This window comes from Callithrix jacchus, chromosome 19 (genome assembly GCF_049354715.1).
Source record: "Callithrix jacchus isolate 240 chromosome 19, calJac240_pri, whole genome shotgun sequence".
Lineage (NCBI taxonomy): Eukaryota > Metazoa > Chordata > Mammalia > Primates > Cebidae > Callithrix > Callithrix jacchus.
Genome location: NC_133520.1, coordinates 33,488,152 through 33,510,702, shown reverse-complemented (window position 1 = coordinate 33,510,702; position 22,551 = coordinate 33,488,152). Strand labels below are relative to the sequence as shown.

The window sequence follows — 22,551 nt, the reverse complement described above, 5'->3', positions numbered from 1 at the left end:
GACCCTCTCACTTACAGAGAGTGCATGGGCCCCCAAGTTCTCACCCTAGACCCACACTCCTCTTGTAGGTGGGAAAGGGGTGGAGGGGTAGAGGGGGAACGCCCTGTTCCACATGCTGTGTTTACTCTGGGCATGGCTAATGACTCCAGGGCCTTATCATTGGGTTCTTAGACTGGGCTGGGCAGGTCTGAGAGTTAAGGAAAGTCTTTTCCCACTGCCCTGGGGGAGAGAAGAAAGGAGGGGCAAGGGAGAAGCTGCTGGTTGTACCCACAATGAAGACGCTCCTTCTTTTGTTGCTGGTGCTCCTGGACCTGGGAGAGGCCCAAGGATCACTTCACAGGTGAGGAGATGTCCCCCGCACTGCGTGGAGCTGTGTAGTCCCCTGCCCTGCAGCTCAGGGCTGCTCTGGGAGAGGAAAGCTGACAGGGAGCTGAAGAGGAGGAGAAACTGAGGGCTTTTCCATCAATGCATGGAAGAGGCTTACCCAGTGGCCACCTGTATATGACCTTAATCTCCAGTCCTCGGCAAGTCATCCCCTGCCTCCACCTCCACAGAGGTGCCTTTCCCAAGTCCCAGGGAGCTTCTCATGTTGCTAAAGAGCAGGAACCCGCAGTTGTGGTTTGTAGCTCAAAGTGCCCAAGTACTTCCCCAAGGGACTGACCATTACTGCCCCCAAGAGTTTTCTGTTCCTTTAAATCAGCCCTTCACGGTGTTCACGTAAAACTGCAGACTGTCCTACATCTTCCATTTTCCAGGAAGATCTCAAAGAGCTCTGCTCCAGGAAGGGAGCCATTTCTACTCTAAGATTCTAAGACTACAGGGCAGAGATGAGGCCGGGCAGGCTGAGTGGCAGAGAGGGCGCTGACCCCACCTGCACCCTGCGTGCTGTCTTGCAGAACCCCTCCTTTGTCATCTCTAGTTGGCCTCTGAGAAAATGGGATGGGAATGAGGGGAAGAGGGAGGCAGAAGCACAAGTCCTCATCACACAGAGCTTTGTCTCCAGGGTGCCCCTCAGGAAGCATCCATCCCTCAAGAAGAAGCTGCGGGCACGGAGCCAGCTCTCTGAGTTCTTGAAGTCCCAGAATTTGGACATGATCCAGTCCACCGAGTCCTGCTCAATGGACCAGAGTGCCAACGAACCCCTCATCAACTACTTGGATGTGAGGCCTCCTGGGGTCAGGGTTGGGGAGAGATGGGAGCGGGAGGAAGGCCCAGCATCAGGCATGGCCAGTGCCACATCAGCAGCACTGAAGGCCATTGTAGATTTCTTTACTTGGATGGATGATGCATGGGGACTGAGTCCTTGGGTGCCCCTGCGGTTGGCTAAGCAGGCCCCAAGGTACCCAAATGTCAGAGCTCTCTGCAGAAGGAAAGGGCTGAGGGTGAAGGCATCATTCCACACTGAAGGCCCCTGTTTCTGCTCCCAGTTGGGCAGCTTACTGGCTGTGTACCCTTAGGCAAGTTACTTAACTTAAGCCCCAGTTCCCTGGTCTGTAAAACAAAGATGGTTCTTCCTCCGCTGCCTCTCCTACAATGTAATTATAAGAATCAGGTTAGTGCACGTAAAATCAAATGAAGTAGCCAGCGGCTTCGTTTGATTTCCTCCCTCATGGCCATTTCCCTGCTCCTTTTACCTTTTGTTTTCCAGCCTTGCCACTTCCTAGGCCCCAGGGAGCTCTCCCTTGGCCCTGGTGAGCACCCTTGCCCCTCCCCACCGTCCACACCCTCTTTCCTTACTCTTTCTTGCAGATGGAATACTTCGGCACTATCTCCATTGGCTCCCCACCACAGAACTTCACTGTCATCTTCGACACTGGCTCCTCCAATCTCTGGGTACCCTCTGTGTACTGCACCAGCCCAGCCTGCAGTAAGTGGTGCCAGGAGCCCCAGCAGAGAATGTCTGGGGTCCAGTCCTGGGAGGCCAAGCCTGGTACTTGGGGGAAGTGGGGGGCTTAGGTTCCTGCAAGTGGCCATCCCTGTCACAACAGCTTCTCCTCTCCATCTTTGAGTCTGCCCTGGAACTGCTTATAGCAGAGTAAGGCCAAGGAAGGACTAAAATGTGGCTGTTGTCCAGGATAGCAACTTTCATACTAATCAGAATTAATAGAAAGAAACTCAGCCATTGAAAAGAGAAATCTTTGACATAATGACTCACTTCCTTTGGAACACCCAAAGGAATGTAGGGGACAGGTTACTTCATTTGGTTATTTCTGGGCAGGTAGGTGAGTTAGGTTCTAGTGTAGATAGTCTGCTTGCTTCAAGGAGGCTTGGTAGCCTTATCTCCTGGTGCACAGAGGTGGGGCTGCTGGGGCACAATGGCATGGGTGGGTCCATCATTTGGCCGGAGGTAACGCAGAGGTTTCAGTGAGGATTGGAAAAGAAGAGCTACAGAAAGATGCCTTGTTCCATACAGGACAAGTCCCAGAGAAAGAATGTCTCTGGAAACTCCAGGGCTAGATGTCCACGGGTTGGAGGAAAAGTTGGGAGGAATTTCCTGGGGCAATTGTTTAGCTCTGAGTTTCTTTTGAAGGCCAACCTCTGACCCACAATGGGTGGCATGGACTGTGGCTGGCGCCTGATAAATGTCACTTATCTTGGTCTGCCTCATGAGGTCATTGTGGACAATCAGGTTTGCCCAGGGACAGCTATTTGGTCCCCAATTAGGCCACATCTGTAGCTAGAAGGAAATGTAGTTGCTCATTAGAGCAGGGCATGGCCAGGCTTCTAGGCGACCCCACTCTGTTGAGAGCTGAGGGAAGAGACCCTGCAGCCCTGGGGCTGGGTGGCATCAGGGCAGGGATGCAGGCAGTGAGCCAACGGCACAGGCAAGAGCAGTGCACTTCTTTCCAGAGAGGCACACCAGGTTCCAGCCTTCCCAGTCCAACACGTACAACCAGCCGGGGCAATCTTTCTCTATTCAATATGGAACCGGGAGCTTGTCCGGGATCATTGGAGCTGACCAAGTCTCTGTGAGTGCAAGTCCTTCATCTTTTCTCTCTTGACCAGAAACTTGGAAGACTTATTCAGAGGTCTTAGGTTTCAAATCTGCCTCAGGAATGGGTGGATACAGGGATTAGGACTAGCTTCCAGGGGAAAGGGGGAGCAACACTCCCCACCTGGGTTGGTGGCAGTGGGTCAGTCTGCACAGCACGCTGGGCCCTGTGGGAGGGCAGTGCAGGGAGACTCTGGCAGGAAGCAAGGCCCAGTGCGCAAAGCCTAGTGGCAGGGTGCACAGCTGGATCTCCAGACTCTAGGGCACTGAGGTGATAAGACCAGGCCGCCATCTTGAAGGATAAGGAAGCCCACACCAGGGGGTGAGGTTTGGACTCAGTGAAATGAGGGGTCAAGGTCTGAAGTGGAAGTGCAATCACAGAGCCAAGGCAGAAGCCCAGTTGTCCAAAGGCCAAGGTCCAAATTGAACTCAGCGCTGAGCTCATGAGCTGTTCCTCAAACTCCCTCTGACCTCTGACCCTCTGACTCCCTCTGAAGTCCTCTAAGTCCTAAAACTATGAGAATCAGACAAATGCAGAACTAGAGGAGTCTCAGTCCTGCCTGGGTGCTTTTTCGGGTTTATAGACAGCAATGTATGCCTGGGCCTTGGGAGAAACAGAAGTTGGCCCCTGGGGTATTCCCAAGGCCAGTGGGGCACAGCCTTCATCAACATACCTTCAGCGTGGGTGGGAGTAGAACATATTATCAACTGAAAGAATGCCAGAAGCAGAAAAACACCATCTATGTGAAATATCAAACAGATAAAACAATGCACTGTATTTTCCATTGGAACTATGTGTGTGTGTGTATACACACATTGCATATATAATATATATACACATATATATGGATATGTATTATATCTGTATATATTCTACATATCCATCTGTATATTATATACAGATATAATATATAATTACATAATTATATTACATATTATATAATTAATATAATATGTAACACATTATATTAATATGTTTTATAATTAATATTAATTATATAGTATAAAATATAACTAATATAATAATGTATTATATTAATAATATATCATCTTATGTGTTATATAATATATTAATATGTTGTGTGTATTAATATATTATATTATATTATGTAATATAGTATATCTATATATACTAACATATAGGTAATGTGTCTATATTATATGATATATAAGATTAGATGTTATATGACATAAACATATATATTATATATCTAATTACATATAATATATGTGTAAAAGTGCAAATAACGATTTAGAAGTCTACGTCCCAAACTGATAGTCACAATAACCTCTGAGATGCAGGGAAGGCACTGAAATTAACATGGAAAGGGAAATTCCAGCCTATAGCTTGTCACTTATCTGTTGGTTCCCCTGGCTGGTGTAGAGCAGCAGCCAAGCCCACAGCAATGTCAGCCTCACTGCACCTTCCCTCAGTTTTTCTGGCTCCAGGGTCAGATGTGCACTTACCTCTGTAACAAATCATCAGCTTTTGCTGTAAAACGTCCCCATCATTGAGTTTGGAGACTTGGGGACAGTGAGAGAACGATGTGGGTTCCAGTTCACCTTCACCCTCATGGGTTCCAGCCGGCCCTCTTCCTCCCACTTGATATCTATCTTCCCTTTCTGTTGTGCAAACTATAGACTGCGGCTGCAGCACCAGGACAGAAACAATATCCTAAAGTACACTGTTTAGCGCCCACAGTTGCATATAGTCAATATCTATATTATGTCTATCATTTATAATTATATCTATAGTACCTCCTAATGGTTCTGCTTCTAAGTGAAATGCTAGCAAATAAAATCGTGTGGCTCATAAAAGGATAATGCATGTTAACTACGGGTCATCTTACTAGGAATTTATCATCTAACAGAATAAAAGGAGAAAAATCATATGACCAATATGATTATATAAATAGATTAATAACATTCAACATTTATTCATGACTTTAAGAAAAACTCTTAGCAAACTAGGAACAGAAAATAACTTTCTTCAGCTGATAAAGAATATCTACAAAGAAGCCCACAGCAAACTTTACTTAATGGTGAATTGCTGAGCGACTTCTCCATGAGATCAAGAATGAGACAAGGATGCTCAGTCTCACCACTTCTATTCAACATTGTTGCCAGTGCAACAAGGCAAGAAGAAAGAAATTAAGAACATTAAGATGGAAAAGGAAGAAATAACTCTGTCATTATTAATGTATGATGAGATTCTATAGCTAGAAAGTCCAAAAATATCTATAGAAAGGATACTGGGATTAGCATGTGAACTTAGTGAAGTTCCTGGATATGAAGTCAACATAAAAAAATAATTTGGATTTCTGAATACAGGTTGCAGGTCCTTATCTCAAATGCTTAGGACCAGAAGCCTCTTAGATTTCAAATTTTTTCAGATTTTGAAATTTTGCATTATGGTTACCGGTTGAGTATCCCAAACCTGAAAATCCCTAATCTGTAATGCTCCAACGAGCATTTCCTTTGAGCAGCATGTTGGCACTCAAAAAGTTTTGGATTTTGAAGCATTTCAGTTTCAGATTTTCAGATTCGTGATGCTCAACCTGTAGCAAGTGAAACAAATAGCGAATTGACTTTCAATGACACTATTTATAACACGTCAAAATCATCAGCTACTTTGAAGTAAATTTAACAAAAAAAAATGTAAGAACTCTGCTCTGATATTAGCAAACATTACTAAATAAAAATAAAAGACTTGCATAAAAATTGTAAACATTACTGAATAAAATTAAAAGAAGACCTGTATTAAAAACTAAACCATGCTCATAGATTGAATATTTTATTAAAAAGTCAAATTTTTTCAAATTGATCTATAGAACCAATTTTATTCCAATCGAAACCACAGAAATTTTTCTTAGACATTAACAAACTGATTCTAACATTTCTACGGATATGTAATACACCAAAACAATCTTGCTGAAGAAAAATGCTGATAAATATTAAGACTTGTTATAAAGTTACAGTAATTTAGATAGTGTGGTGTTGGCTCAGAATTTTAAAAATAAACAGATGGAACAGAATAGAAAATACAAAAGCTAGCCACACAGTCATCTGACTTATTTTGAATGTGACACTGCAGTATGTAGAGGAAATGATATATTTATTAAATAGTGCCAAGTCATATGAATAGCCAGATAGAAAAAAATAAATCTTGACTCCTACCTCACACATTATCACATTTCAGTTAGGTTCCAGACCTCAATGTGAAAAGCAAACAATAAAGCTTTAGAAGAAAACATAGGAAAATGTTTTCATGACCTTAAGGTAGGCAAAATTTTCTGAAACAAGTTAAAAAAAACACTAATGGTAAAGGAAAACATTGATAAATTTGACTACATTAAAATGCATGTCCTTTGTTCATTAAAAGACACCATGAAGACAGTGAAAACATTACCCCAGTCCAGGAGAAGATTTTTGTAGCACCAACAAAGGACTTGATTTCAAAGTATATAAAGAACTCTTGCCAATCAATAAGAAAAATGCAGTCAACTCACCTCACAAAAGACGGTTTCTAAATGTCCATTTATTTTACATTTATTTTTAGTTCTTGAATACGCGTGCAGGAACTGCTGGTTTGTTACGTAGGTAAAGTGTGCCATGGAGGTTTGCTGTACCTGTCAACCCATCACCTAGATATTAAGCCCTACATGCATTAGCCATTTATGCTGATGCTCTCCCTCTCCCAGAGCCCCCCGAGCGGCCCCAGTGTGTTTTGTTCCCCTCCTTGTGTCTATGTGTTCTCATTGTTCAGCTCCCACTTATAAGTGAGAACACATGGTATTTGGTTTTCTGTTCCTGTGTTAGTTTGCTAAGGATGATGACTTCCAAAAGTCTTTGGCCATACTTACTCAAGCAGAACACTTGTGTACCCAATTATTTACCAGTTTTATCCTAGGCATATATGTATCCAGAAATATGTACATATGTTCTCCAAAAGGCATACACAAGCAGCACTATTAGCAATAGTCAAATAAGGGAAACAACTCAAATGTTCATCAGTGGTAGAAAAGATAAATAATGGTGAAATGTTCATACCATGGAACACTAATAAGGAGGAACAAATTACAACAGCGTACTATAAGCACAATATTGAATGACAGAAGCCAGATACCAAAGAATTCATATGGGAATGATTCCATCTATATAAAATCCAAAAAATAGGCAAAACCAATATATGCTATTAGAAGTCAGAAGACTGGCTCTTCTGGAAGAGGGGCACAATGATTGGCAAGTGCATGAGGGCTTCTGAGGTTTTGGAATGTCCTGTTTCTTGGGAATATGGCAAACATCTTTGTGCTCATCTAATCAAGGAAAGTCAGGAAGGAGAAGAGTTAGCTTCAACACAGAGGAAAAACCAGGAATCAAACCCTTTGCCAGCAATCCCCTGTGCCATTCACCTGTGGGCTTTCTCCTGGCAGGTGGAAGGACTGACCGTGGTTGGCCAGCAGTTTGGAGAAAGTGTCACAGAGCCAGGCCAGACCTTTGTGGATGCAGAGTTTGATGGAATTCTGGGCCTGGGATACCCCTCCTTGGCTGTGGGAGGTGTGACCCCTGTGTTTGACAACATGATGGCTCAGAACCTGGTGGACCTGCCAATGTTTTCGGTCTACATGAGCAGGTAAGGCCCATCACGCTTGTGAGGTTAAGGTCAGTTAGAACGACAGGGAGACAACATGTGCACTTGATTCCGCAGTCAAAAGACCTGGTCTGGGTCTTTGGCTTTGTCTCTTATCAGCTGTGTGATCTTCGTCAAAACATTTAACCTCTGAATATTGAGGAAATGAGATTTGCCTCATCACGTAGGTGTGAAAGCAGTTTGTAAACTCTACTACACTGGCTTAAATTTAAGGAATCTCTGGGGTTGGTCCTTCATTTATGCTGTCAATAAATATCAAGCTCCTATTATATGCTGAATATGGTGCTCACACTGGGGACACAGTGAAATAAGAAAGACAGTACCTGGAGGAAGAGGAGGCAGAAAAAAAGTAAAAAGTTAAGTTGACGATAAAATAATTACATGCTGATGGATGGCTAAACAGAATGTGGCATATCCGAGCAATCAAGTATCATTCAGCCTTAAAAAGGAAGAAAATTCCAAGACACGCTACAACATAGAAGAAACCTGAGGACATAATGCTAAGTGAAATAAGCTAGTCACCAAAAGGCAAATACTGTATGATTCCACTTAGGTCAGGTACCTAGAGGAGTCAAATTCCCAGGCAGAAAGTAGACTGGCAGTTGCCGGAGCTTGGGGAGCGGAAGTGAGGGGTTCTTAAACTGCTGTTGACGGCCTAATGGGTACAAAGTTTCTGTTCTGTGAAACGAAAGGTCTGGACTTTACAAGAGTAAACACTACTGAACTCATACTTAACACTACTGAACTAAAAAATGGGTAAGATAGTACATTTTATGTTACATATTTTTACCACAATTTTTAAAAATTGCACATTGTGGTTGGGAAAGGGCATGAGGCTCATCTGTTTCTAGGCACTCTTGCCTGGCATCCTCGGAGGGTCACTCCTCTTCCCCCTTACGCAGGAAGATAATTTCTGACCTTCCTGACTGCTGCCGGGTCAGACTTGGCCTGAATTCACCTGGTTTCAGCATAAGCCCCTTCCTCTCATTCCTTCTCCCACATCAAGCTTCTCCCTATCAAGCTGTGCTTCTGGTGGCACTCAAGACTAGGCCTAGAGAGGCAGGTTGTCTAGACATCTCTGCTTCCCCTTGCAGAATGTTCTTCTCTTTCTGCCTGGGAAAAGTGGGCTGTAATGGGGAATATCAAGTGTAGGGCTGAGTGCCCCACAGGGTCGTGGGGTGAGCTTTATGCTGTGCTGAGGCGCAGGATCCGAGAAATAAAGAGACAGGACACAGAAGTACAAGGAAAACACAGCTGGGCTCAGGGGGCCATGCCACCTATAAGCAGAGTCAGGCCAGGCCCCGAATGTCCAGAAACATGAGTATGTATTGTGTACAGGTTAGGGGGCAGGGCAGTGAGTGAAATCATCTTTAAGGATAGTGATAGGGTCGTGAGCAATAAAACATGGGGTCCACCCCCATTAGGTCACCTAGGCCAGGAGGTGGACAGTGTACAGCAAGGGGCCCATTCCCACGAAGACAAGGGCCATGTGCAGTAAGGGTCCCACCCCTATTAGGTCACCAAGGCTTGAAGGTGGGCCATGCGCAGTGAAAAGGGTGCAGTGTGCAATACTTCTATCTATGGGCAAACTACTTCTAAGAAGATTTATAGGAGGATGCTTTAAGTCACATAGCAGTGACAGAGCTGTCAGGGTTACCGCCACCTTCTGGCAGCTTCCAATGGGTTCTATGGGAATATGCTTTTCTTTTCTTTTCTTTTTTGAGAGGAGTTTCGCTCTTGTTACCCAGGCTGGAGTGCAATGGCGCGATCTCGGCTCACCGCAACCTCGGCCTCCTGGGTTCAGGCAATTCTCCTGCCTCAGCCTCCTGAGTAGCTGGAATTACAGGCACGCGCCACCTTGCCCAGCTAATTTTTTGTATTTTTAGTAGAGACGGGGTTTCACCCTGTTGACCTGGATCGTCTCGGTGTCTTGACCTTGTGATCCACCCACCTCGGCCTCCCAAAGTGCTGGGATTACAGGGTGAGCCACCGCGCCCAGCCCAGGGACGATGCTTTTCAAGCAGCACAGTAGCAAGAGCTGATAAAGTTCACAGTCACCAAGGTGGATTGCCGTTCTGAGGGCAGCCTTCCACAAGAACTGGAGCAAGGTCCTACAACTCCTTTATCAAGAGGAGTGGCTCTCGCCCCAAGCCTGCCAAACAGCGGGTATCTTTACGATACTGAAGGCTGCCACCTGGGCCATGGATTCTTGTCCTGGTATAACTGTTTTTCCCTTAAATCATGCTCTGCACTGTGTCCGCTCTAGGCATTCCTCTGATTATAATCTAAGATATAAGTATATATGTAGGGAAATATTCTTTAGGCACTTATACTATCAACTATTATATGATTATATATAGAGGATTATATAAAGGGTTCATCAAGCCCTATTTCTATAAACTAATATATGATTATGTAAGGGAGTATATAAAAGGAAATCGCTGAGTAGTAATACTATAAATTGAGATATTCCTCAGGCCCTAACTGTGCCAGGGATCTGCTTAGCTCTCATTCCTCGGTGCCTGTATGGGGGATTACCCACAATCGAGGGCTTGGCAGTGAGACCGGCCTGGATTTGCATCCTGCCACTAACATCTCCCTGAGGCTCAGATTCCTCCATGGACTACTAGGTTGATGTGAATTAAGGAAGTTTAGATACATCAAATCCCCAGTACAGGGCCTTGCACCACGGTAGTCAGCAAATGTGAGTTTCTTTCCCCACTCCCTCTCTAAAACCACTTTCCTAAAATTCCGACAGGTATTCACTTCCCTCCCTCTTTACTACCCTGATTTCCGTTTTGTATCTTTCTGATCCTTTTCCACCTCAAAACAAATCTGTCTTAGGTTCTATTTCTCCAGAATCCTGCTAGGACCAAGAACATAATCTGAGAAATCCATACCAATGAAAATAAGCAAGTTTCCAAGTTCTAGTAAGTCATGATACAGTCAAATTAGCCTCTTTGCCTTAACATGAGGAGTGAATGATATAAACAAGCCAGGCACCATCACAGCCACAGTGGGGAAGATACCTGAGAAAAGGTGTCTTTGGGAGTTGCTTCAAGTCACATGTGTGTACCCACCCAGGGTAGTCCTGGCCTTGGTTCTGAATGACAGACCTGCTAGTCCCATCTCCCACCTCCTTAACCTTTTTATCCAAGAAGCAGGAGGAATTCACAAATGGTTGAGGGGAGCTGTTACTAACCTTGCGTCAAAAAGGCCCAAACCGATCCACTTGGAGTAGTCGGAGTCCAGTCTCAAAGCCCAGGCTGCTGTTTCTGCCTACCTGGGTGCTTGGTATGAATGACCAGATCAAGAAGCAAAGGGCCCTAGCTGAGACTCACCCCTAGAGTTTTTCAGTGGCTGTTCCTGGACAGCTTGTCGTTCTCTCCATGTAGTAACCCAGAAGGTGGTGCGGGCAGTGAGCTGATTTTCGGAGGCTACGATCACTCCCATTTCTCTGGAAGCCTGAATTGGGTCCCAGTCACCAAGCAAGCCTACTGGCAGATTGCGCTGGATGAGTGAGTATTCCCCATGAAGTAGTTACAGGACTAGGGGTAAACTCAAAAGAGGCACAACTCAAATGAAATTAACTGAAAAACTGCTGGTCACTCGCAGACGATGCCAGAAGCTTGCTGTGGTTGGAGGTATGGAGGTGCCGAGCAAGTGTGCAGGAAGGGCGGCAGACACAGCTGCCTTCCCTGTACATGTGATGTGCCTTCAATCCAACAGACATTCAGTCCCAGCACACAGCCTGCTCCCCTTTGTTCTTTCAACATTAACACACAAGGCAAGGGATGAGTGACATGGGGGTTGCAAAGGTTAATTGAACTCAGATCTTGCCCTCAACTTGTACAGAAGAAGAGAGGGACACAAACTGCTCTCCTGTAAAATGGAAGGTGGCCTGTGCTGCCAGACAGGTGCCACCAACGTGGCCCAGCAGATAGGAAAGACAGCCTCTATCTGAAGGACCCTCCAGTGCGTTGCAGAGGGGGTTACACTGAAACAGAGCCGGGAAATATATACAGTATCTGGGCTTGGAGCAATTGGGGAAGTGGGACTAGGTGCCTGCTCATACCTAGCGCCCTACTAGACAATGCAGGAATTGGAAAAGTACAGTTCAAGTTTCACTTCAGCTAGGATTGAGTTCCTGCAAGGTGCCAGGAATTCGGAATGCAAAAAATAAAAACCCAGAAAGCTCGCTCTCTACTGAGGTTTCTCAAACTGTAGGAATTCACCTATTTATGGGTCATGACATCATTTTAGAAGATCATGACCTGGCTGGGCACGGTGGCTCCGGCCTGTAATTCAAGCACTTTGGGAGGCCGAGGTGGGCAGATCATGAAGTCAAGAGATTGAGACCATCCTGACTAGCACGGTGAAACCCCGTCTATACTAAAAATACAAAAATTAGCTGGGCATGGTGGCGCATGCCTGTAATTCCAGCTACTTGGGAGGCTGAGGCAGGAGAATCACTTGAACCCAGAGGCAGAGGCTGCAGTGAGCCGAGATCATGCCACTGTACTCCAGCCTAGAGACAGACTGAAACTCCATCTCAAAAAGAGAGAGAGAAAAAAAAAACAAGATCATAACCTACATTTTTTGTGTGAATTGGAATACAGTAGAAAATACCAGAGTGCACTTTAATTGCATGAATGGGTGTGTGTGTGTGCACTGGGTCAAGAAGTAAACAGATTTCTTCCTACAGATCTCAGTAGAAAGTAATTGAGGAACACTCATAGGGTGGGTGGAAATCATCAAAGTGCTCCAGGCTCTGGAGAGCCCAAAAGAGAGTGGGGGTTTCCTAGGAGCCAGGGGAGGGGAGGTGGGCTGACCACAACCGTGTCCCCTCAGCATCCAGGTGGGAGGGACTGCGATGTTCTGCTCTGAGGGCTGCCAGGCTATTGTGGACACAGGGACTTCCCTCATCACTGGCCCTTCCGACAAGATTAAGCAGCTGCAAAACGCCATTGGGGCAGCCCCAGTGGATGGAGAAGTGAGTACCTGCCGGGGGAAGGGAGTGGTGGGGGCCGGAGAGCCAGGCCTTCTCTTGGGAGGTGGGAAGGTTCTAAATGGATTGTCTGTACTGAGTTTTAGTATGCTGTGGAGTGTGCCAACCTAAACATCATGCCGGATGTCACCTTCACCATCAACGGAGTCCCCTACACCCTCAGCCCAACTGCCTACACCCTGCTGGTAAGAACCGGTTCCTTATTCCACAAGCCACAGGGCCCTCCCCACGTGCCTGCCACTTCCCCTTTTCAGTCCCTGCACTTAGCCCGCCTTTGCCCTAAGACCTGCCCCACGTCTGATGTGGCATTCTCTCTGGGAGGGACGAAGTTGCCCGTGGTGGAAAGACCATGAGGCTTGTCCTAATTTCCAGCTCTGCCATAAAGCAGTAGTGAACTTCAGGCAAGCCATTTAAGGAAGTCTGATATTGCCATGTAGGACTTTTCTTTTTATTTATTTATTTATTTATTTTATTGGATTTTAGGTTTTGGGGTACATGAGCAGAGTGTGTAAGACAGTTGCGTAGGAACACACATGGCAGTGTGCTTTTCTTTCCTTCTCCCCTTCACCCACATTTGGCATTTCTCCCCAGGCTATCCCTCCCCACCTCCCCCTCCCATTGGCCCTCCCCTTTTCCCCCCAGTAGACCCCAGTGTTTAGTACTCCCCTTTCTGTGTCCATGTGTTCTCATTTTTCATCACCCACCTATGAGTGAGAATATGCGGTGTTTCATTTTCTGTTCTTGTGTCAGTTTGCTGAGGATGACGTTCTCCAGATTCATCCATGTCCCTACAAACGACACAAACTCATCATTTCTGATTGCTGCATAATATTCCATGGTGTATATGTGCCACATTTTTCCAATCCAGTCTATTATCAATGGGCATTTTGGTTGATTCCAGGTCTTTGCTATTGTAAACAGTGCTGCAATGAACATTCGTGTACATGTGTCCTTATAGTAGAACGATTTATAGTCTTTTGGATATATACCCAGTAATGGGATTGCTGGGTCAAATGGAATTTCTATTTCTAAGGCCTTGAGGAATTGCCACACTGTCTTCCACAATGGTTGAACTAATTTACACTCCTACCAACAGTGTAAAGTGTTCCTTTTTCTCCACATCCTCTCCAGCATCTGTTGTCTCCAGATTTTTTAATGATCGCCATTCTAACTGGCATGAGATGGTATCTCAATGTGGTTTTGATTTGCATCTCTCTGATGACCAGTGACGATGAGCATTTTTTCATATGATTGTTGGCCTCATATATGTCTTCTTTCATAAAGTGTCTGTTCATATCCTTTGCCCACTTTTGAATGGGCTTGTTTGCTTTTTTCCTGTAAATCCGTTTGAGTTCTTTGTAAATTCTGGATATCAGCCCTTTGTCAGATGGGTAAACTGCAAAAATTTTTTCCCATTCTGTTGGTTGTCGATCCACTCTAGTGACTGTTTCTTTTGCCGTGCAGAAGCTGTGGAGTTTCATTAGGTCCCATTTGTCTATTTTGGCTTTTGTTGCCAATGCTTTTGGTGTTTTGGTCATAAAGTCCTTGCCTACTCCTATGTCCTGGATAGTTTTGCCTAGATTTCCTTCTAGGGTTTTTATGGTGCCAGGTCTTATGTTTAAGTCTTTAATCCATCTGGAGTTAATTTTAGTGTAAGGTGTCAGGAAGGGGTCCAGTTTCTGCTTTCTGTACATGGCTAGCCAGTTTTCCCAAAACCATTTGTTAAACATGGAATCCTTTCCCCCTTGCTTGTTTTTGTCAGGTTTCTCAAAGATTGTATAGTTGTAGATATGTTGTGTTGCCTCCGGTGCCTCTGTTTTGTTCCATTGGTCTATATCTCTGTTTTGGTACCAGTACCATGCTGTTTTGATTACTGTAGCCTTGTAGTATAGTTTGAAATCCATTAGTGTGATGCCCCCTGCTGTGTTCTTTTTGCTTAGAATTAACTTGGCTATGTGGGCTCTCTTTTGGTTCCATATGAAGTTCATGGTGGTTTTTTCCAGTTCTGTGAAGAAAGTCAATGGTAGCTTGATGGGGATAGCATTGATTCTGTAAATTACTTTGGGCAGTATAGCCATTTTCACGATATTAATTCTTCCTAACCATGAACATGGAATGTTTCTCCATCTGTTTGTGTCCTCTCTGATTTCGTTGAGCAGTGGTTTGAAGTTCTCCTTGAAGAGGTCCCTTACGTTCCTTGTGAGTTGTATTCCAAGGTATTTTATTATTTTTGTAGCAATTGTGAATGGTAGTTCGTTCTTGATTTGGCTTTCTTTAAGTATGTTATTGGTGTAGACGAATGCTTGTGATTTTTGCACATTGATTTTATATCCTGAGACTTTGCTGAAGTTGCTTATCAATTTCAGGAGTTTTTGGGCTGAGGTGATGGGGTCTTCTAGGTATACTATCATGTCGTCTGCAAATAGAGACAATTTGGCTTCCACCTTTCCTATTTGAATACCCTTTATTTCTTTTTCTTGCCTGATTGCTCTGGCTAGAACTTCCAGAACTATATTGAATAGGAGTGGTGAAAGAGGGCATCCTTGTCTAGTGCCAGATTTCAAAGGGAATGCTTCCAGTTTTTGCCCATTCAGTATGATATTGGCTGTTGGTTTGTCATAAATAGCTTTTATTACTTTAAGATACGTTCCATCGATACCGAGTTTATTGAGGGTTTTTAGCATAAAGGGCTGTTGAATATTGTCAGATGCCTTCTCTGCGTCAATTGAGATAATCATGAGGTTTTTGTTTTTGGTTCTGTTTATGTGGTGAATTACGTTTATAGACTTGCGTATGTTGAACCAGCCTTGCATCCCCGGGATGAATCCTACTTGATCATGGTGAATAAGTTTTTTGATTTGCTGTTGCATTCGGCTTGCCAATATTTTATTGAAGATTTTTGCATCTATGTTCATCATGGATATTGGCCTGAAGTTTTCTTTTCTTGTTGGGTCTCTGCCGGGTTTTGGTATCAGGATGATGTTGGTCTCGTAAAATGATTTGGGAAGTATTCCCTCTTTTTGGATTGTTTGAAATAGTTTTAGAAGGAATGGTACCAGCTCCTCTTTGTGTGTCTGGTAGAATTCGGCTGTGAACCCGTCTGGACCTGGGCTTTTTTTGTGTGGTAGGCTCTTAATTGCTGCCTCGACTTCTGACCTTGTTATTGGTCTATTCATAGTTTCAGCTTCCTCCTGGTTTAGGCTTGGGAGGACACAGGAGTCCAGGAATTTATCCATTTCTTCCAGGTTTACTAGTTTATGTGCATAGAGTTGTTTGTAATATTCTCTGATGATGGTTTGAATTTCTGTGGAATCTGTGGTGATTTCCCCTTTATCATTTTTTATTGCATCTATTTGGTTGTTCTCTCTTTTCTTTTTAATCAATCTGGCTAGTGGTCTGTCTATTTTGTTGATCTTTTCAAAAAACCAGCTCTTGGATTTATTGATTTTTTTGAAGGGTTTTTCGTATCTCAATCTCCTTCAGTTCAGCTCTGATCTTAGTTATTTCTTGTCTTCTGCTGGGTTTTGAGTTTTTTTGATCTTGCTCCTCTAGCTCTTTCAATTTTGACGATAGGGTGCCAATTTTGGATCTCTCCATTCTCCTCATATGGGTACTTACTGCTATATACTTTCCTCTAGAGACTGCTTTAAATGTGTCCCAGAGGTTCTGGCACGTTGTGTCTTCGTTCTCATTGGTTTCGAAGAACTTCTTTATTTCTGACTTCATTTCATTGTTTACCCAGTCAACATTCAAGAGCCAGTTGTTCAGTTTCCATGAAGCTGTGCAGTTCTGGGTTGGTTTCTGTATTCTGAGTTCTAACTTGATTGCACTATGGTCTGAGAGGCTGTTTGTTATGATTTCAGTTGTTTTGCATTTGTTGAGCAGTGCTTTACTTCCAATTATGTGGTCAATTTTTGAGTAGGTATGATGTTGTGCTGAGAAGAATGTATATTCTGTGGATTTGGGGTGGAGAGTTCTGTAAATGTCTATCAGGTTTGCTTGCTCCAGGTCTGAGTTCAAGCCCTGGATATCCTTGTTGATTTTCTGTCTGGTTGATCTGTCTAATGTTGACAGTGGAGTGTTAAAGTCTCCCACTATTATTGTGTGGGAGTCTAAGTCTCTTTGTAAGTCATTAAGAACTTGCCTTATGTATCTGGGTGCTCCTGCATTGGGTCCATATATGTTTAGGATCATTAGCTCTTCTTGTTTTATCGATCCTTTTACCAGTATGTAATGGCCTTCTTTGTCTCTTTTGATCTTTGTTGCTTTAAAGTCTATTTTATCAGAGATGAGAATTGCAACTCCTGCTTTTTTTTTGCTCTGCATTTGCTTGGTAAATCTTCCTCCATCCCTTTATTTTGAGCCTTTGTGTATCCTTGCATGTGAGATGGGTTTCCTGGATACAGCACACTGAAGGGTTTTGGATTTTTATCCAATTTGCCAGTCTGTGTCTTTTGATTGGTGCATTTAGTCCATTTACATTTAGGGTTAATATTGTTATGTGTGAATTTGATACTGCCATTTTGGTGCTAAGTGGCTGTTTTGCCTGTTAGTTGTTGTAGAATCTTCATTATGTTGATGCTCTTTAACTTTTAGTGTGATTTTGGAACGGCTGGCACTGGTTGTTCCTTTCTATGTGTAGTGCCTCTTTTAGGAGCTCTTGTAAAGCTGGCCTGGTGGTGACAAAATCTCTGAGTACTTGCTTGTTCGCAAAGGATTTTATTTTTCCTTCACTTCTGAAGCTCAGTTTGGCTGGATATGAAATTCTGGGTTGAAAGTTCTTTTCTTTAAGAATGTTGAATATTGGCCCCCACTCTCTTCTGGCTTGTAGTGTTTCTGCCGAGAGATCTGCTGTGAGTCTGATGGGCTTCTCGTTGTGGGTAACTCGACCTTTCTCTCTGGCTGCCCTTAGTATTTTCTCCTTTATTTCAACCTTGTTGAATCTGACGATTATGTGCCTTGGGGTTGCTCTTCTTGCAGAATATCTTTGTGGTGTTCTCTGTATTTCCTGCATTTGAGTGTTGTCCTGTCTTGCTAGGTGGGGGAAGTTTTCCTGAATGATGTCCTGAAAAGTATTTTCCAGCTTGGATTCATTCTCTTCGTCCCCTTCTGGTACACCTATCAAATGTAGATTAGGTCTTTTCACATAGTCCCACATTTCTTGGAGACTTTGTTCATTCCTTTTTGCACTTTTTTCTCTAATCTTGGTTTCTCGTTTTATTTCATTGAGTTGGTCTTCGACTTCAGATATTCTTTCTTCTGCTTGGTCAATTCGGCTATTGAAACTTGTGTTTGCTTCGCGAAGTTCTCGTATTGTGTTTTTCAGCTCCTTTAATTCATTCATATTCCTCTCTAAGTTATCCATTCTTGTTATCATTTCCTCATATCTTTTTTTAAGTTCCTTAGTTTCTTTGCATTGATTTAATACATGTTCTTTTAGCTCACAAAAGTTTCTCATCATCCACCTTCTGAAGTCTAATTCCGTCATTTCGTCACAGTCATTCTCCGTCCAGCTTTGCTCCCTTGCTGGTGAGGAGTTTTGGTCCTTTCTAGGAGGCGAGGTGTTCTGGTTTCAGCTGTTTTCTCCTTTTTTCGCTGGTTTCTTCCCATCTTTGTGGGTTTATCCACTTGTCGTCTGCATAGTTGCTGACTTTTCGATTGGGTCTCTGAGTGGACACCCAGATTGTTGATGATGAAGTATTTCTGTTACTTGGTTTTCCTTCTACCAGCCTAGCCCCTTCGCTGTATGACTTCTGAGGTCCACTCCAGGCCCTGCTTGTCTGGGGTGCACCTCTAGCATCTGTGGCACAGTGAGGGATGCTACCCGTTTCTTTTTCTGCTATCTTTGTCCCAGGATGATGCCTGCCAAATGTCAGTCTTTTGGATATAGAGGGGTCAGGGAGCTGCTTGAGGAGACAGTCTGTACTTTTTTGGAGCTCAATTGCTGAGCTGTGAGCTCTGTTGTTCATTCAGGGCTGTTAGGCTGCTATGTTTGATTCTGCTGCAACAGAGCTCATTAAAAAAAAAAAAACCATTTTTTTCTCAAATGCTCTGTGTTGGGGGGTTCGGGCTTTATTTTTCGATGTCCGATGAGGTGTCCTGCCCAGCTAGAAGGCAGACTAGCCACTGTTTGGCTGCTGAGGCTCCGCCCTGCTGTTGTGTGATTCGCCCTGTTCCTGCAGGCTCTGCTGTGGTCTCCGCCACACCCTGCGGCGGAGTCTCTTCATTGTAGCGTGTTGCCTCAGCAACGGCAGGCGTCAGCAGTGGGCATGTATCTCAGTAGGGACGGGTTGCCTCGGCAACGGCTGGCTGCCTCAGCAGTGGGCGTGTATCTCAGTTGGGGCGGGTTGCCTCGGTAGTGGTGGACGCCCCTCCCCCACAGAGCGTCTCGGACCGTCTGCTTGGGATAGTTTGAAATCACAGTTTTGTTCGTCCCACTGGGTGTCCCAAATGATCTGTCCCTGCAATCCCCTGGGCTGGCCTACTGTCCAAGTCTCGTTCAGTCTCAAGTCCAGCCCTCTCAAGTCTCAGATTGCCGGTTCAACAGGGCACCCGGACAAGCGCGCCCTGTAAGGATTGCTGGGTAGGGCCGGCCGCCGCCCCAGCCGCCGGCTTCGCCAGGCAGACCTACTGCCTGGCGTCCCGTGTCTTTTTTATACTTGGGAGTTTCCCCGTTCTGTGGGCAACAAAGATCAGTCTGGAAATGCAGCTCTGACTCACCATTTGCGGATTCAACGAGAGCTCCAATCCTGGGTTGTTCTCACAGCGCCATCTTGAGTCCTCCCCCCAGGACTTTTCAACTGACAAAGTTTAATCTCCTCAACCACCAGGTCAGACTAGAACTATTACTATCTCATTTTACAGATGAGAATATCGAGACTCAGAGAGTCAAATAAATGGCTCAAGATATCAGCTGTTTGCAGGGAGGTGTAGCGAATAAGATGATATTTATTCTAACATTCAATGTAACATTCCTCTTCTAGCAAGAAAATGTCTTTTGTTGCAGTAAATTCTCAAGTTTGTAGGACGACATAGCAAGGGAACACCTAGACGTTTTGGACCCCTATGAGCACGTCACACCACAGTTTGGTTGAATTTTCAGTATCGTAGTTATCTACCACACTGAAGTGTAGTACCACACTTCAACACACTAATTTTTCCACACTCACAGCATCAGGGTGGATGCATCAGGTATAGACCGAGGGCTTCAGCCCTACCCCTAAGCCTCCATAACTCCTTCCCAAAGCCACCAACAGACAATCCAAATAAAAACAAATGTTTGCTTTAAAACACAGCTTCATGGTAGGTCCTTTAAGCTCCTGCAACATGGGGATTCTGGAGCTGTCACTGTGAACAACACACTGACGACCAGCTAGACATTTAGACCGAGCCCTGTCCATCAGGCCACATGCCCATCAACACCCCAACACCCCCACACTCTCTCTCATTCCCGCATGTGAGCTGAGTCCCTGCCCAGGCTCATGCCCTTCCCCATTCCCAGGACACTGTGTGCTTCTTTCCCACCAGCAGATTTCAATCAGAGCCACCTTGATCCATCAGAACTGCTGAATAACTTTGACTTTTCATGACCTTCCTCTCAAGAGGTCTCCTTAAGCCCTCTGCAAATTTTCCCACACCCTCATCAGCAACTTCAAATTTCAAATCGTTGTTGGAAAGACCACACTTGCCTGGGAGACCACATCTTTGACAAACTAAAAATTAAGATTAGAGAAGGTGACTCTCTTCTCTTGGAGCAAGGGAGGCGTACTTGCCTCATCTAAAGGGGGTCACTCAAATGTTTAGTCCCAGAACATCGACAATAAAGTAGCAGCGGATAGCAACTAACAGAGCTCTCTCTCTCCCTTGACAAAAACGAAGCTGTGCTTCACTAGAAACTAAAGAAACCAGAATTTAAACCAAGGTCTTCCGGCACCAACCCTTTGCTCTTCTAGCCTTGCAATAAGGGTTTCCCCATTGTAAAATAATGGTGATGAGGCAGGTGGGCTTGTATAACAGATGAACAGTTCTCAGAATTGTAGAACACAGACCCCAGGCCCACAAGAAAGGACTTGTGCAGACAAACACTTTATCGAGCAAATTAGGGCAAGGCCGTATGAAGCAGGAGGAAGAACCCACCGACCAAAATGGTGGAACCCACCAGCTGTCCAAGGCCATCCAGTGTAGCCACCACCACCATACAGGCTGCACTACTTCCTGCTTCCCCCATCTGTCATTTGCATCCTTCCTTCCCACCCCAGGACTTCGTGGATGGAATGCAGTTCTGCAGCAGCGGCTTTCAAGGACTTGACATCCACCCTCCAGCTGGGCCCCTCTGGATCCTGGGGGATGTCTTCATTCGACAGTTTTACTCGGTCTTTGACCGTGGGAATAACCGTGTGGGACTGGCCCCAGCAGTCCCCTAAGGAGGGGCCTTGTGTCTGTGCCTGCCTATCTGACACGCCTTGAATCTGTTAGGTTGAGGCATTCTTTACACCTGGAAAAGGTTATTTTCCACAGAATGTAGCTGTTTCCAGGGTTGCAACTTGAACTAAGACCAAACAGAACATGAGAACACACACACACACACACAGCCTCACACACACTTCACACATATACACCACTCCCACCACTGTCATGATGGAGGAATTAAGTTGTATATCCACATATTTTATTGATTTTTTATTAAGAAAATCAAAAATTTTCACGTTTGATTATGAAAATCTCCAAGCAGAGATCAAGGCATAATAAATCCCTATGCAACCCCCCTCAGCTCTGACAACCCATCCACACACGGCCAGGCCCGTTTTATCTACACTGCTGCCCACTCCTCTCTCCAGCTCCATGTACTGTATGTACCTGGATTATTTTGAAGCAAATTTCGAGCATTACATAATTTTGTCCATAAATATTTCTAATATCCTTAAATATACAGTCGGAATTCAAGCATCTCTCACTGTCTCACAAATGTTTGGCTGTTTTTATAGTGGGATTGTTTGCATCAGGATTCAAGCAAGGCCCACAAATTGCTTTTATTTGAAATGTCTGTAAGTCTCTTTCCAATTGAAGAGTGTAGCGCATTTGAAACTGTGCTGACTGAAATCCCAAGGTGTCATTTAACATGGTTCTCTGAACTTATCTTTCCTATAAAATGGTAGCTAGATCTGGAGGTCTGGTTTTGTGACAAAAATGCTTCCTAGATGACGCTGGGTACTTCCTGTTGCATCCCATTAGGAGGCAGATAGCCGGTACCTCTTTACTGGTAATGTTAAGACTGATGGGTGGCTTTGGTGTTGTCGGCTTTAATCATCCATTACAAAGCTCAGCATTTTACCTGATCTTTCCAGAGGTCATTGATGATTTGTTGAGATCCACACTATAATTATGGGTTGCAAAACAAGGGTTTTTCTAATTCTGCTATCCCTTTGGCATTTGTTAACTGGAATTCTTCTATTAAAAAAAGAATAATCTTTAGCTGGGCACGATGGCTCACATCTGTAATCCCAGCACTCTGGGAAGCCAAGGAAGGAGGATCACTTGAACCCAGGGGGTCAAAGCTGCCGTGAGCCGTGACCGTGCCGCTGTACTCCAATCTGGGTGACAGAGCAAGACCTTGTCTCGAAAACAAGACAAAACAAAACCCTTCCCTCATCAACCATTTGCCCAGGAAAGAAGACAATTACTTGGTGTTTTATTTTCTTTATTTACCAGTTTTCAGAATGAGTTGGTGCTATACGGAACACCAAAGCATTTTAAATACATCTGATGTGTTTCAACTCACTATAGTGTCTTTCAATGCTCAAATCACTCTTTTAGCCAGTGGATAATCAAGATACTTCCTGTGAACTTTTCCAGCCCATCCTGCACACTTCCAGTCCCACATGTGGCATCAGCCATTGTCCC

The 22,551-nt window shown here is 44.4% G+C and overlaps 1 protein-coding gene across 1 annotated transcript; it reads left to right on the top strand.

Moving 5' to 3' along the window:
- The first annotated feature begins 225 nt into the window (after window positions 1-225).
- On the top strand, window positions 226-22,428 carry CTSE (cathepsin E). The gene is made up of 9 exons (XM_002760724.7): window positions 226-340; window positions 1,004-1,160; window positions 1,750-1,867; window positions 2,851-2,969; window positions 7,426-7,625; window positions 11,039-11,161; window positions 12,495-12,636; window positions 12,738-12,836; window positions 20,910-22,428. The coding sequence occupies exons 1-9, from the start codon at window positions 273-275 to the stop codon at window positions 21,072-21,074; spliced, it is 1,191 nt and encodes a 396-aa protein (XP_002760770.3). The 5' UTR covers window positions 226-272; the 3' UTR covers window positions 21,075-22,428.
- The last annotated feature ends 123 nt before the right edge of the window (window positions 22,429-22,551 follow it).